Here is a 16,703-nt window from a genome sequence, read left to right on the forward strand (position 1 = left end):
AAAGAGAAAAACAAATATCGTATATTAACGCATATATGTGGAACCTAGAAAAATGGTACAGATGAACCAGTTTTCAGGGCAGAAATAGAGACACAGATGTAGAGAACAAACGTATGAACACCAAGGGGGGAAAGTGGCAGGGGTGGCGGTGGTGGTGTGATGAATTGGGAGATTGGGATTGACATGTATACACTAATATGTATAAAATGGATAACTAATAAGAACCTCCTGTATAAAATAAATAAAATAAAATTCCAAAAACATTTTCAAAAATTAAAAAAAAAAAGGAAAAGGGCTTCCCTGGTGGCGCAGTGGTTAAGAATCCACCTGCCAATGCAGGGGACACGGGTTCGAGCCCTGGTCCAGGAAGATCCCACATGCTGCAGAGCAACTAAGCCCGTGCGCCACACCTACTGAGCCTGCATGCCACAAATACTGAAGCCCACGTGCCTAGAACCCGTGCTCTGCCACAAGAGAAGCCACCACAATGAGAAGCCCGTGCACTGCAATGAAGAGTAGCCCCTGCTCGCCGCAACTAGAGAAAGCCTGCACGCAGCAACGAAGACCCAACGCAGCCATAAATAAATAAATAAATAAATAAAATTTATATTAAAAAAAAGATTTAAAAAAAAGAAATAAGGATCATATGGGATAAAAGTCTAAGCTACCTTTATTCTTTAGTAACCTATTAGTTCACATAGTAAAGGAAGTTTTAAGATAACCTGTTTGGATACAGTTAAGAGAAGCCTAGACCTTTGTTACCAAAGACTCTACTGACATGGCCTGGAGGGCTCAAAATAGAGAAATGGAAAGGGAAGTTCCTTTGCTCAGGGTACAAACTGGGACCTCAGAAAAGCTGCCAGCAGGGATAAAAACTTACTGGTTTCAAATTAACATTCTGTATATAGAGGGATAAAGGCCAATAGCCTTATGGTTGACCTTGGATTTGGGAGTAAGCAGGTGGCAGCAATAAGTATCTGTTTGTCTGAATCCCACACTAGGTCTAAGCCTGTGGGTGCTTCCAGACAACCAGTGACACCTGGGCAAAACTGAAGGACTCTGTACCTGGTTGGTCCTTAAGAAAGGAGTTGAGACTGTAAGATTTGATTTTTTTATTAAGATATTTTACCATTAGAGAATACAAAATTTAAAAACACAGAAAAATAGAAAAAACATAGCAAATCCTACCATTTAGTGACAACTACTGTTAATGTCTTGGTGTGTTTTATCTTTTTTTTTTTTTTTAAACATCTTTATTGGGGTATAATTGCTTTACAATGGTGTGTTAGTTTCTGCTTTATAACAAAGTGAATCAGTTATACATGTACATATGTTCCCATATGTCTTCCCTCTGTTTTATCTATTGATTGATTCATTGAATATAAATATTACTTAAGGCCTGTGGTGAATGGGCTAGGCCCTGGGGAGCACTGAGGTCAACACAACAGACACTTCGTTGATCTGCAGCATCTCCTTCCAGTCTCTTCCTGGGCATTTTTTTGTACATGCAGAAACGATTCAAAGTTCTCTAAAGTTACAGGAACGATCTAAAAATATTGTATAAGAAAACTCACTTCCTTAGTTCTGTTCGTTGTTTTATATACCTTGGACACCTCAACTTTCATTGAATCAGGAAGATGTTATCTCCCTTGTTGTTCTCACTTGTCATGAACTCAAAGGGGTTAAGATGAATAGGGTACCAATTAAGAAAAATTACGTTATGGGAGTGGAATCCTTAGGGGTCTCTCCATCTCCAGCTCCATCAACTTTCTAATGTTCTCTGAGTCACTTTTTCCTTCGGTGTTTCTGCTTCTAGGTGGAGCGTCTTCTCTCCAAGCAGTCTGTCCTTGCATCTCCTAACTGGAGGCTACCACTGCTCAGTCTCTGCCCAGCACAGAAGCGGCCCACCTCCAGGGGTCTCGATCCCACCTCTTTCTTCTGTCATTCCCGGTCCTCGAGAGGCCCTGTTGAGCACTGCCAGGCCCACCTGGCTCTCTGACTGACCCCCTTTGGCGACACTAGCAGATACTGTTGGTGTCCGTCTGAAACCACCTGCAGCTGCAGTAGACAGTTTCCAACTTGCTGATAGCGCCCCACCCCAAGCACCTGTGTCTTCTCTCTGTGGTTCTCAAAACAGATTCTTCACCATTTTCATGTTTTCGGAAATCAATTATTTACAAAGTCTTTGCTCCCATGCATGTATGTGCTCTATATGTTTGCTGTTCTTTCAGCAGTGACCTTAGCCAGGGGTGGTGGTGAAAGTGGAAATGTATTGAGGCTAGATTTCTACCCTAGGTGGTGTGTGTGTGTGTGTGTGTGTGTGTAAATCAGCTCTTTTTTTTTTTTTTTTTAATTTGGCCTCACTGCATGACATGTGGGATCTTAGTTCCCCAACCAGGGATTGAACCTAGGCCCCAAGTGAAAGCACCAAGTTCTAATCGCTGGACCACCAGAGAATTCCCATCTTTCTTTTTTGAATTAAAAAAAAAAAGCACGCCAATGGTTAGAAAATATGTATATCAAACAGTACACAGACCCATTCAGACTCTTAGTCTCATTCCCAGAAGCAACAACTAGTGCCAGATTTCTGATGTATTCTTCCAGAAATATTCCAAGTATAAAAAGCACAAGTATCTAATATAGATTCTTTTTTTTTTACATAAAGGAGAGTATAACATACACTTTAAATTTCACCATATATATTGGGGTTCACTCCAAATAGAGCTATTTTACTTTTTTTCCCATAAAAATGTTCTGTTGTTTGGAAATGCCATAATTTACTTAACCTATCCCTTTTGGACATTTGGGTTGTTTAACTCATTTGCTATCACAAACAACTCTGCTTTGAACATCCTTATATACATATTTTGTATAAATACACTTTTGTCAACACTGAAGATTATCAATATCTTGTCTTTTGATAATTGGTAGGTGACAAAGAATATTTTCTTATTTCAATTTGCATTTCTTATATCTTAAGTTGGATGTTTTTATATGTTTATCAAACTATTGATATTTCTTTTTCAGTAAACTGCCTGTGTTGCAGCAAAAATAGAAATGAAGTTTTCCCTCCTCTGAGAACAAGGAATATAAAGGGAACAGTGAACAGGCTAGAGAAGAAACATAACCTGGCCTGAAAGAGTTAATCACTCCTTGGTTTACTTTAACTGTCACTAATTTGTAGTAACTAGATTTGTACTTTACAAAGCTAACCTCACTCCCTGACACTATGTAATTTACATTCGTCACCTATCACCCCTAACTGTGTGAGTTACATCCAGTGCGTCTCACTCCCTATTATGTCCTGGCACTTACATTCTATACGCCCCTCATAACAAATCACCCCCTATAATTTTCGCATTTCAGAAACAAAGTCACCGGCCGATAAACCAGAGGCAAACGGACACAATTACCAGACTGCTTGACCCCAATTACCAGGCGGCCTGACGCCAGCTATGACTGTTTTGAAATAATGCAAAGGAAAGGAAGAATGCAAGACCTTTGATCCTTACCATATACTCGGACTATGAGCCCCACATATAAGATCTTCCCTGTTTCCCAAGGAGTGGAGGCACAGCTCTTGAGGCGCTAGCCTGCTGTGTCTTCCCTTCTCCCTGGCAGAAAAATAAAGCCATCTCTCTCTTCCTCCAATATCTGTCTCCATATTTCTCTTCGGCCTTGGTGCACAGGGAAGCCGATATTTCGGCAACACCTTTTCCTGTTTTTGCCCATTTTCTTAATGATGTGTAAGACAAAAAATTCCTGTGTTAAGATTAGCCCTTTATTCAATCACCGTCCTACAAACATGTTGTCTTTTGCTTTTTTAACCCAACATTCTTTTCACCCCAAATTTAAAACTTTGTATACAGTCTAATTTATTTCCTTTCTGGCTTCTGGGTTTTGTGTTGTGTTTAGAAAAGCCTTCCTCACTTCAAAATTATTTTGATAATTTATCCCGGTATTTTTCCAGATTCTTTGTTACATAAGACTCCAGTCTATCTTGAAATTATTTTAGGATAGCAATCAGCTCTAATATTTGCCTTTTCTAACCTTGGCTCTTTGATCAATGACCCAGCTTCCTGGGAGTTCCAGAACAATCCAGATTTCCCAGATCCTTGGGGATGTGACTGTACCTGGCTTGATACATGGTTGGTTGTGACCTAGGGCCCCCAAGTCCTCTCCTGCTCACTGAGTGCTTGGCCCAGACCCCAGCAGGGAACCTGGGCAGGCCTCTCTCACTGGGGCATGTGGGCTCCAGGTGGTCCCACAGTGACCTGGACACCCATTTGACTGTAACATGGGCTGTAGCACTTCCTCTGTAAATTCCTCTGGCTCCCTTCCACTCTTCCCTCCCATCCCATCTGTGCAGGGCCCTGCCAGCTCTTCTCTGAGGAAATTTGCATCATGCAGCAGCGGGAGGCCTCTTGAAGACTGCTTCACTGAGCCATGGTCTGCTCGGCTGCCCCTGTGCTACTCTTGGCCATGACTCTCCCTCTGATGGGATCACCACTTGCCCGAGAGTCCCAGCCTGTGAGTAAGACTGGGGTGAGGGAAGACTCAGGGAAGATCTGCAGAGGTAACGACAGGGGCCTCTGGGTGTGAGAGGCAGCAAGATGTGGGATGAAAGGATGGATGGAGGCGAGAGGGTTGGAGGGAGAGGAAGTAATGTATTTTTAAAAGAGGCTGGTTTGTTATAAGATCTCCGAGAGTTCAGCCTTATTTTTCAGGGTGTGGGGATAGCTTTTGTTTCTTTATTTGAATTCCCATGAACACCAGCGATGCCTGCTGCACTTTGGATAAAGGCTCTTCCAGTCAGGCTTGCAATTTAAAAACGAAAATAAAAACTTTCCAAACTTGGGAACCATTGGCATAGAGGACAGGAGAGAATCTGAGGAAAGGCAGCAGAGTTAGTTTAGCACTTTATGATTTGTGTTTTCTCCCAGGTGGATATCTCTATCATCTCTATCTCTAGCCACATCCTTATCTAGATCAATATCTGTTTTTAGACTGATCTCCTCACCCACACACAGTTTTGAGAGAGGGAGGAGTTGGTGAGGAAATAATTTACAGGCACCAGAGACTAAGGTATTGCCTGCCACTCACCCTCATGGCAATGCCTATGGAGGGAATAAAGCCCCCAGGCCTCTGGGCCGCAGGCAGCTCTGCCCAGCGCCCCCAGCCCCCTCTGGAGCTCCAGACCCAGCCATTCAATTAGCCTGGAGGCACGGGGACGGGTACATTCAGGAAGGAATTAAGCAAAGCATGTTGACTCTCCAGGGTGTGCCTGGTTCCTGGGTTCAGGTGGGCTTTGCAGGCCTGGGCGGGATCCCTGGTGCTGCATCCCTGCACCTCCTACCAGAAGCCTGCTTTCCCCTCCTGAGGTGCCCGCTTGATTCCAGGCAAAAAGAGGAGCTTCAAAGAGACCAAGTCCTTCCAGATTAGCCAGGCTGGCCCCTGAGCAGCTTGGGGAAGAAGGTGTCCCCGGGAGAAATGCGGAGCCAGCTCTCCTCAGAGGTGTCTCCCCTGTGCTCTGCTCCAGGGACAGGGTCAGGCTGGAGGGGAATCAGGACAGCAATTGGACCAAGAACGTGGAGCAGGTGGTGAGTGGACAGACAGGAGGAGGAGGAGGGAGGGGGACGGGGAGCCTGGAACGAGGCAAGGAAAGAAAGAAAGGTCTGGAAGAGGGCACAGCCAGTGGGCTTAAGCGGGGTTAAGAGAGAGACTGGGTCTGGCGCTGGTCACACAGGTCTGAACGCAGTTCTCTAGCTGTGAGGCCTTGAGAAAATCCTTCCTTTTAGAGAATCTTGCCCACGTAAGGGGGTCGTTGGGAGGGTGATATGAGACAGCGCGTGTGAAGGCACAGTAGCTGGGTGAGCAGTGACCACCTTCCTGGGTCCTGTCTGCACCTGGACGGGCTATGGGAGGTGCGATGTGCTCTGCTTCCTGGCGGGGACAGCGAGGTATGGGGCCCAAAGGCCACAGGCCCGTAGCTGCCTCTCCTCTCCAGCTGTCCCCTCTCTCCTGCAGAATTGGTCCTGGTCTCCGTCTATGTACAGCTATACTTTTCAAGTGAGCGCCGGCCGGTGGCACTCTCTGGGCCCCTGACTCTCCCCACCGCCTCGGCTTCCTCTGCCCCAGTAACTCTCACTGGCCTCAGCCTCACAGCCGGTGGGGTGGCGGGAATTCTACTGACCCCTGCTTCTCAGTGGCTCTTAGCTGTTTGCATGGGAAGGGGGTTCAGACTGCAAGGAGCCCAGCCCTCCCGCAGCCCCCTCGTCTGAGATACTGTGAGCTCCTCCCTATTTCTTGGAGGGTCTGTGTGGCCCAGCTCCTTCCTCACCTCCCATCAGACAGACCTCCCCCTCCTGCCCCACGTCCCATCTTCTAAACTTTGGCAGAGGCCTAAGGGGCAGATGACCACGGGCCCGGGCTTCGCCACTGCCACCTCTGATGCCTTTGCCCCACACGCGCCGCTGCTTTGAACTCAGGCTGAGAAGGCGATGCCTGTGACCTTGGGATTGCTCCCGACACCCAGCCTTAGAGCCTCACAGGCATCGGGCGCTGGGCTTTCCCAGACAGCCTGCTCACTTCTTATCCCCCTTCCCTCTGTCACAGAGTGCGATGCCACCCACAAGGGGTGTAGCTACTGTGCTTGCCTCTCCGGGTACCAGTGGAACGCCAGCATCTGCTCCCATCACCGGCCCTGCCAAACCCCCGACAAGCACCGGCCTTGTGGCTGCCTTGTCTTCAGCCCTGCTGAAGCCGGGTACTGCCAGCTGCTGCCACCTGGTGAGGAGGGTTGGGAACGTGAAAACCAATGGCCCTGAGTGAAAGGAACCCTCTCTGTGTTTTTTCCTCTCTGACCCCTGTATCTCTGCCAGCTAGTGGCTCCTCTGGGTGAGAGAAAATGCCAGGCATCATAGCAGATCACAGGCCCTGCGCCTGGGACAGGAAGAGGGAGATTCCAATGAACAACAGGGCTCCGAGACAGGTGGACAAAGAGAGGAAGTTCCCTTCCTGGGGGAGGGGGAGTCCTAGGCCAAAAAGCTTCCCCGTTTGGTTCCCACTGACAGTTAGGGTCTTCCAGGCTGGATTGCGGCAGCCACAGTCCTCCAGGGACAAAAGAGAACAGAAAATGTTAGGTGGGGAGGAGGGAGGAGGGATGGGCTTCAGAAGATGGGGAAGGAGGGAGAGCTTAGCTGCCTCAAGGGCCACAAATTTCTGCTCCGGGGGTCCTATCTTTTGCCTCCCGCAGTCCCCGCGGCCCTGAGCCTCAACTCCTGGCTGCAGACGCCTGGCGACACCCTGCACCTGACCCTCCTCACAAGCCAGGAGACCACCAACCTGAACTGGTTCCTGTGGCCCACAGGGAGCCCCAGCCCCATCCTCCTGCGGGCAGGGTCACGTGAGTCCTTGACCTCCAGCTGGAACCGGGCTGTCCTCAGCATTGTCAACATCTCCCATAAATGGGCAGGTAGCCCACCTGTCCTTCCCTCCTCTCTCCTCCCCTTCTTTTTTTCCTCCTCCCTCTCCTTCCTTCTTGTCTTGTCTTCTCTTCTTTTCCCTTATCTCCATTTATTCACTCTGGGGAAACTAAGGCTAACAGGCCCATTGATGTGAAGAATTCTAATGAGAGAACGCTGAAAGCGTGGTCTCAATTTCAACTGAGAACAGGTGCAGGTTTTTCTTCACGATGTTGAAATGGCAGCGGGGGGCGCAGGAAGGGCATCTACTGGGGGCAGAGAGGTTCACCTTAGGATGCATTGCTACAGGCTAATAACAAAGGGTCAGGATCTCGTCTTCCTCCTAGAAATCCTTTGGGGGACAGGGATCTTTCCTTCTGGGGTTAAGCTGAGGCTGGATGGAGAGGGCAGACCTAGGGTGTGGCTGGGGAAGCAGCAGAGACCCTGTGGCGCAGGTGGGGGCCAAGCGGCCGGGAGGTGCAGCAGGTGTGTGTCTGCAGGTGAGTACGTATGCTGCTTTGAGGCCCGGGGATTCAGGTGGGAGCTGCACCAGATGGTGAGGGTGCCCCTGCAGGTGACAGATGTGGCTGGGCTCCCAGACCAGCTCTCCATCTCCTGTGCCACCTCCCCTGGCTTCCAGCTGAGCTGCTGCATCCCCAGTGCCCACCTGGGCTACACGGCTTCCTGGAGCCCCAGAGACGGCAACGAAGGTATGGAAAGGGGCTGCTTGGCAGGGCTCAGGGGAGAGGGGGCAGCTAGTTGCCCCCAGGCAGCTGGCTCTCCAGCTCCCTGGAAGCAGAGGTTGCAGTTCAACCTGGGCGTTCAGGGTCCAAGTCCAAATCTGTTTTTACCTCAATTCTGTTCATACAACAATAAGCACACGTGTGTAGACAACTTTTGCATAATGCTTTCATTCACACGATCTCCGTGAACTCACACGATATTATTCTGTGAGGTTCATTTGATGATGGTCCCATTTTACAAACGAGTTCACTGTGGCTTCAGGGCCTGGAACTAGTAAGAGACGCCCAGGGAGTGTCCCCTTCCCCCCAAATCCAAGCTCTTCCTTCAGTAGTTTGATGCCCACATACAATTCAGCTCATCTCCACTGCTTCATCCACTTCTGAAATTGCTAGAAAGACTGCCGAGGCACCTCTCAGACCCTGGGGTCTCGGTATGTCCCTGGCCCAGTGACCGTTCCCTTCTCTTGTCTCCCCCTCAGCCTCCTTATTCAACACGCCGGACTCCCAGTGCTTCGTGCTGGCTGTTCAGCGCTGCCCTGCAGCCGACACTACGTACACTTGTGGCCTGCAGGGCCCGGGACTGAGCCCTCTCGGGGTTGCCGTCTCTGTCACCGTCATCCAGGTACCTGGGGCTTGGGGTCCAGGTGGCTGACCTCTCACCTGCTCGTCCTGGGAGCTGCTTCCTGATGTCTCCCTGTGCTGGGCAACAGGGCCAGACCCCACACACTGCATGGGTTTCTGCCCAAGGAAAGGCTCAGGCTAGACTGGGTTGCTGAGCCTTCCCTGGTATCATTTCCAGGTGGAGACACCACCCGCCCTGAGGACTCTTCAACTATTGCCTGGAACGTCACCAAGACTGGCCATGTGGCACAGGCCCCGTGTCCCGGGAAGAGGAGGGGCATGGTGAAGAGGCCTTGTAGGCCTGAGGGGGTCTGGGGGCCCATCCATAGCAGCTGCACGGACACGGGGCTCCTGGCCTTGCTTCTTAGAGCCCGGGTAAAGCTTCTGACCCTGCTGCCCACGTGCCCCATCCTCCACGACCTATCCCTTCCTCACTCAGGACCCAACTTTAGAGTCCTTTCCCCCAGAGACCCAGCCCGAAGGGTATTCAGGTTCTCTGAACTGGAGCCCTGGCAGAGCCAGGAAGCAGGTGTGGGCCCCTCAGAGCGGCCAGAGCTCTCATGGCAGGGAGGGTGCAGGTCCCAAGCCTTAATCCCAACAAGGGTCTGCTCCACAAAACTTGGTGTCAGTTTCTTCAACGTGGCTCGCTCCCCTCTCTGCTTCCTACTCCCCTGGGACAGGGCGCGGATCTGGGGAGAAAGGAGGTGGACTGGGGAGGAGGTGGCCCCTCCTTCTAGAGGGCTCGCCCACGCCCACCCCCCTGCTGTCTTATCTGCCTCAGCTGCTGAGGGCAGGCCAGGGCTGGCCTGTGGACGAGGTTCCACAGATCTTGGCTCAGCTGCCGGAGCAGGCAGTGGTGGTGACCTCACCCACCGACTTATTGGCACTGGTGGCCACCGTGACAATCCTGGCCAAGGTGGTGGCACATGCCAGAATACAGCTCAACGGCAGTGCCCTGGAGGTGAGATCCTTGAGCCACATCAGGGGCCATCTGGGTAGTGTGGGCTGGCAACTCTTCACCTCTGGGCATTTCTGTCCCTCTGACATCACCGTGGGCTGTCAGATGGCAGACTCTTCTAGAGTCCAAGTGTCTGCTCCTCTGGTCCATTTCTCCTCTTGGATACCAGTCTCCAAGGCCACGGAGTGTGGAGGAGGCCTGATGCTGGGAACACATGGGAGGTCAGGGAAGGCAGGGAGGGGTGTGGAGACAGGAGTTCAGAGGCCTTCACGCACATGCAGATATGCGGATATGACGTGAATCCCCCCCGTGCCCACACACAAGGTACCTATGTGGAGATACTCAAACGTACTTGGCTTTGCTGGACTCACCTAAACCAGCTCTCAGTATAGGCATCAGTTGCTGACCCAGAAGCTGCAACCAAAAGAATAATCAGGGACAATGACACTACACTGCACACCCTTCGTGTCTGGGAATATGCATCACATGGGGGCGCAGACATGCAGGTGGCCCTCTACTTCAGAACGCGTGCCCTCTACCTCTGGGCAGCATTCCTAGCTTTACGGACCTGTAGGGGTCCCCTTAGGACCTGGGTGGCCTCAAGGGATGGAAGGGGGGAGAAGGGTCATCAGACGGAGGGGTGGGATGTGCATCAAGGGCCACATACTTGAAGATGCCCCAGCGGTTAGCTGAACAGCCCTCCATTCTTCCTGTCCAGAAAGCGTTCCCCAGAGGAGATGGGCACAGCTAGAAGCCAAGAGAAGACTGGGGTTTTAGGGCAAGCTCTCCAACAACAGAGAAAGCACCCCAGGCAGAGGACACATTCAGGTTCTTGGGCTCCCGATTATAACCTGGACTCCTGGTGACTCTGGATTGTCCCTTGTTTCTCCCTGAAAATCTGCCTCCAGTTAGCATTTGAAGGGAAAAGGTAGGATCGGAATGCACGGGAGTCACTGTAGCTGGGAGCAAAGTTCTTAGGATTTTTGCTGCCCAGGCAGGAGGGCAGGTGAAAATGTAAAAATGGATACAACCTCGTCAAAGGAGAGCTGGCAATAATAATAATTGCCCTGCAGTTGGGCCTTTCCACCCCTTCCTAGGCCACAAATGAAACCTACATCCCAGAACACAGCAAAGGAGGAAGTTAAGATGCCAGGTGAGAAAGAAGCATTCTTGGGAGCAGCGTGACCAGCGTGGAGTGAGGCCGAGTGTACAAAGGGCTTTCCAGCAGAGCTCTAAAAAGAAAACTCCTTTTCATATACCTGTCCCAACCTAAAGGGTGGAAAAAAGACTTCTTCAAGTAGACATTTCTAGAGGGGCTGAAGAAGGTGGAGGCCTCGGAAAGCAGATGGCGTAGCTCCCACTGCTTTTCCCAGAAAGCTGAAGGGCGTGTCACCACCACCAACCCTTGACTCAGTTCACTCTGAAAATTCCTTTTCACCCTGTCGAATTTTTAATTACCTTGAAAAACCATTGTTTTGAAGGAACTGCCATTGGTGGGTCTGGTGTCCAGAGGAGAGGGTAGCTTGCAGAGGCTTTAGGGTGAGCTCTTTCATGGGGAAGACAGAAGCTCTGAGTGACCCACAGGCAGAGCCGTGTTCCTTCAAGGGTGTCGAGGGTGTGTCCTTGAATCCAGGGATGGGTCCTGGCCAATCCTCTTAACCCTTTCCGCCTCCCAGAGCTCAGCCCTTGGGAAAGATAGGCTTCTGTTTTCATTAGTCACGCTCATCTCTCTGGCAGCTTACCTGTTCCCCACCTGTGACTATCCAAGCAAGAAAAGTATGAAAAACTAACTAAAGCTACCTAATGAATAAGGCTGCCTTTGCTGTAAAAATAATCAACAGATATCAAAGTTCAAAATAATTACAAGTAAAACTGTCTCAACCAGTTTTTAACTAATCAACAGTTCATGTTACAGATACATTTGATAAAAATGATCTTATTTTAACTATTCAGTGATTTCTTGTCTGATTATTTCTTCTCTATAGATACAAAGAAAGGATAGCTTAATTGACAGGAACTCTGATCTTCTAAACATTGGAGGCCAAGGGGAGAATTTGGTTCATTTCTTTTCAAAATTTAGGAAAAGGTGAAGTTAATAGGTCCCTCTTTCTTTAATCTCTATAAAATACATTACTATAAAATGTAAGTTTCATAGACGTATGCGTGTATACAAAAAGTCACTGATATGAGAACATTTGTAAGAATGTGGTATAAGTTTTAAAGTAGAGAGAAAGATAACACAGACTGCCAAGAATTAAGGAGAAAAGATGGCAAACACTGACATTTAAAAAATGACAGGATCAAGCTAAGACTAGATATAGAGAAGAAATATTTAAGAAAAGCCTTTAGAGGACACCAAGATATCTAGCTGAATTATCTTACAGAATCCACAAGAGGATGCTGACAGGACTCTGAAAATTTTTTAAAGTAAATAAATGAAAAAAATCTGACGAATGTTTGTTAATTTAAAAATTCATGGATATTTTTATAAAGTGGAATGAGGATGTTTTCTTTCGAAATAAAAAAGTGATATACTAACCACATGCCATTGAAAATATGTTTCTTACATACACTATATCTCCACTTAAGGATTTGTGTGAATATTTTAATTGTGTATAAACCAGCTCAAGTATTTCTCTAAATGGATTCAATCATTCTTTCAGATAGAACGTACCAACTCGCCAGGACAACTGCAATGTCTCTGTGCCTCATGCTTGTTCCAGCCCTCACCGGAAGCAGCAGCTACTGGAATCCCGTGGGGGCTTTGCCTTGCTAGTTTCCCTGGCAACAGAGTCAGGTCTCAATGCCACTTTCACTTTTTAAAATATTTATTTATTTTTAAATTAATTCATTTTTTATACAGCAGGTTATTAGTTATCTATTTCATACATATTAGTGTATATATACACTTTCACTTTATTAACAATTTACAGTCTTAATTGTTTTAATTATAAAAATTTTTTTTGAAAAATTCAAGTAATATAGAATAGAAACAGCAGATTCCTTTCCTGAGTATGCTTCTGTAGACATATGTGTTCTCGTTTTCCTTCTCAAATGATTGCACACACTCAGTGCATGCTCTGCTGCTAAAAGCACACCTGAAAATGGATCAATGAAATGACATTAAGCCTTTGTTCACTTGGCTCTCACCATAAAAAAAAAAGGAATGAAAAAGAATGCTCTGGAGGTAAATACAAGAAGGTGAGATATAGCAGCAATTCCATTTCTAAAAAGAAGGCTTAAAGAAATAAGTAAACAAGTGAACAGATAAATGTACAAAGGGTGTGCACTCTAGTGTGTTTACATCCTCAAAAAAGAGACACTTGGTAAAACAAATTAGGATATATCCATACAAAGGAATGCTATGTGGTCATTAAAAATGATGACATATAGCTACACCCACTAATATGAAAAAATGCTACATAGCTAAGTAAAACAAAAGGGTTCCAGAACACCACTATACCAGGCAATTATGTTCTATATGTCCACATAAATACGTACACATTAAAAAGGAGAGATATCAAAATATAAACAGTGGGTATGCCTACTTGATTTTTCATTTTCTTCTTCTACTCTATATTGTTTGAATTTTTTACGATGAGCATCTCTTTTTATATTGGAAAAAAAATGGTTTTCAAAAGGTTTTCCTAGGGGCTTCCCTGGTGGCACAGTGGTTAAGAATCTGCCTGCCAACGCAGGGGACACAGGTTCGAGCCCTGGTCTGGGACGATTCCACATGCCACGGAGCAACTAAGCCCGTGCACCACAACTACTGAGCTTCCGAGCCACAACTACTGAGCCCGAGTGCCACAACTACTGAAGCCAGTGCGCCTAGAGCCTGTGCTCCACAAGAGAAACCACCACAGTGAGAAGCCCGCGCACCACAATGAAGAGAACCCCTCCCCCGATGCAACTAGAGAAAGCCCGTGCACAGCAATGAAGACCCAACGCAGCCAAAAATAAAATAAATTTATTTAAAAAAATTTTTTTCCTGAACATTTTGCATATTTAAAAATAGAATATTGACAAGCAAAGAAACACAAACAAAATACGCCCTGGAATTTAAGTTTGTACAGAAGGATAGACTATATTAGGGGTTCCTGGGGAAGCTGTGAACTCCCTATTTGGAGTTCTGCTTTGGGAATCAATTGATCACTGACCGTTCTTTAAGTGTGGAAGGGAAAAGGGCTCCAATTTGAGTATGACATTGAGTACAAACACTGCCAACATGTCTAAATTCTTCTTCTCTTTCACAATAATCTATTTATTTTCAGAATAATATGTCTACTCACCATTTTTGTCCTCCAATCCCCACATTCTCCCATTTCCTCTCCATCAATGATCCCTCTTCATTGAGGAAGCACAATAAACCAGTTCAGAGTCCCCCAAAACCACAGCGGATATAGGCAGAGGGACTCTGAGTCATCCATTAAAATCTGAGAAAGCCCGGGAGACCCTGCTACCGCCTTTTACTCCTCAAGAAAGACCGGAACTTCAGAGGCCTTGAGAAATAAGCGAAACTGAGAAAGGATGGGGGAGAAGACAGGCGGAGAAGCAAACAGCTAGGGGCAGGGAAGAGTGGTGGGGAGAGGGTGGGGAGAAGTTGGGGAGCTGACCTTCTGAAATTTGAATGAAAGAAGATGAGGGCAAATAAAGGCTCCACTCTCAATTGGTTATTTGGTGGAACAGAGGGTCTAATTAAAGTTTTACATGAAAAGAGAGACACTTTTAAGTTGGGATCTTTAAAAACATAACCAGTTTAAGATATTTAAGAACAAACATCAAGAAGGTGTCTATAATCACCACAGCCAAGGATGATCTTTTGTAGCAGTCATGCTAATGAAAATAACGTGGCTCTCTCTATACATATAAAATGTTTTGAAATAGTACATAACTTTAACCTGTGTGCTCCTCTCCAATCCAATTCCACTGTCCCCTACCTAGAGGTAACTTCTGTTCTGAATGTTTTCCCTTACCTTAAAAAAATTTTTTTTTAATTGTGGTAAAATACACATAAAATGTTATCATTTTAATGATTTTTAAGTATACAGTTCAGTAGTGTTAAGTACATTCACACTGTAGTGCAACCAATCTTCAGAATTATTTTCATCTTCCAAAACAGAAATCCTATACCCATTAAACAACCCCTCATCCCCCCTCCCTCAAGCCCTGGCAACCACCATTCTACTGTCTTCATGAATTTGACTGTTTTAAATACCTGGGACAAGTAGATTCATACAGTATTTGTCTTTTTGTGACTGGCTTGTTTTACTTAGCATAATATCCTCAAGCTTCATCCATGTTGTAGCATGTGACAGGATTGCCTTCCTTTTTAAGGCTACATAGTATTCTATTGCATGTATATACACATTTTGTTTATCCATTGGTCCATCAGTGAACACCTGAGTTGTTTCCAAGTTTTAGTTATTGTGAATAATGCTGTTATGAACATCGGTGTATAAATATTTCTGAGACCCTGCTTTCAATGCTTTTGTATATATACTAGACCTGGAATTGCTGGATCATATGGTAATTCTATTGGGTTGGCCAAAACGTGCCTTTGGTTTTTAAGTAAAAATAGAAGACACATTTTTCCTTTTCACCAAGAACTTTATTCAACAATGTATTCACCCTTTTATTCCACTACCTTCTGCCATTTTTCAGGCAACTTCATAATTCCATCTCCCCAAAACTTTTTATCTTTTTGAGCAAAGAACTGTTCCAGGTGCCTTTTACAGTCTTCCAGGGAATTGAAATTTTTTCCATTAAGAGAATTTTGTAAAGACCGAAATAAATGGAAATCCGAAGGTGCAATGTCTAGTGAATACAGAGGATGAATCAGAACTTCCCAGCCAAGCTGTGACAGTCTTCGCCTGGTCATCGAAGCAGCACGCGGTCTTGCATTATCCTGATGGAAGATTATGCGTCTTCTGTTGACTAATTCTGGACGCTTTTTGTCAAGCGCTGTTTTCAGTTGGTCTCAATGGGAGAAGTACTTGTTGGAATTAATCGTTTGGTTTTCCGGAAGGAGCTCATAATAGAGGACTCTCTTCCAGTCCCACCATAAAAACATCTCATTCTTTGGATGAAGACTGGCCTTTGGTGTGGTTGGTGGTGGTTCATTTCGGTTGCCTGACAATCTCTTCCGTTCCAGATTTTTGTACAGTATCCACTTTTCATAACTCATCACAATTTGTTTTATTGATGAAAACAGAACGTTTCCATTACGTTTAAGTAGAAAATCCCATGCGGAAATATGGTCAAGAAGGTTTTTCTCACTTAACCTATGTGACACCCAAACATCAAAGTGATTAACATAATCAAGCTTGTGCAAATGATTTTCAGCACTTGATTTGGATATTTTGAGTATGTCGGCTATCTCCCGCGTGGTATTATGTTGATTGTTCTCAATTAATTTCTCGATTTAATTAATGTCTCAATTTGATCGCTATCAACTTTAACTGGTCTACTGACCATGGAGCATCATCCAGCAAGAAATCTCCAGCACGAAACTTCTCAAACCACTTTTGACATGTTTGATCAGTCACTGCACCTTCTCTATACACTGAACAAATTTTTTTTTTTTTCTGCATTTCGGTTGTGTTTTTACCTTTCCTGAAATAAGCATAATATGCCGAAAATGTTTTATTCCATCTTCAATACTAAAATGGCTACACAAAAATTTACCAATTTTGATTTTTCTTAAATGCACGCTGATGTGACAGCTGTCACGTACAATCTAACAAAATTGTTTTGAATGAAGTTAAAGACAACTAAGTGCTACTAGAGCCATCTTACAGAAGAAAACCGAACGAACCTTTTGGCCAACCCAATACCTTTAATTTTTTGAGGACCTGTTATACTATTTCCCATAGCATCTGCACAATCTTACATTCCCATCAACAGTGCACAAAGGTT

General features: G+C 46.2%; 1 protein-coding gene across 1 annotated transcript in view; it reads left to right on the forward strand.

Annotated features, from left to right (window-relative positions):
- The window catches only part of ADGRF3 (adhesion G protein-coupled receptor F3), a 31,114-nt gene extending 19,539 nt beyond the window's left edge, over positions 1 to 11,575 (forward strand). Inside the window, exons 2-10 of the mRNA XM_029231631.1 lie at positions 5,540 to 5,600; positions 6,028 to 6,168; positions 6,616 to 6,789; positions 7,256 to 7,474; positions 7,964 to 8,173; positions 8,686 to 8,844; positions 9,006 to 9,202; positions 9,609 to 9,788; positions 11,462 to 11,575. Of these exons, the coding sequence (XP_029087464.1) occupies positions 5,540 to 5,600; positions 6,028 to 6,168; positions 6,616 to 6,789; positions 7,256 to 7,474; positions 7,964 to 8,173; positions 8,686 to 8,844; positions 9,006 to 9,202; positions 9,609 to 9,788; positions 11,462 to 11,575 (1,455 nt within the window). The remainder of the gene's footprint in view (positions 1 to 5,539; positions 5,601 to 6,027; positions 6,169 to 6,615; positions 6,790 to 7,255; positions 7,475 to 7,963; positions 8,174 to 8,685; positions 8,845 to 9,005; positions 9,203 to 9,608; positions 9,789 to 11,461) is intronic.
- Positions 11,576 to 16,703: the final 5,128 nt, after the last annotated feature.

The sequence above is a fragment of the Monodon monoceros genome, unplaced genomic scaffold (assembly GCF_005190385.1).
Source record: "Monodon monoceros isolate NGI ecotype Baffin Bay Population unplaced genomic scaffold, NGI_Narwhal_1 Super_Scaffold_19, whole genome shotgun sequence".
In the NCBI taxonomy this organism is placed as follows: Eukaryota; Metazoa; Chordata; class Mammalia; order Artiodactyla; family Monodontidae; genus Monodon; species Monodon monoceros.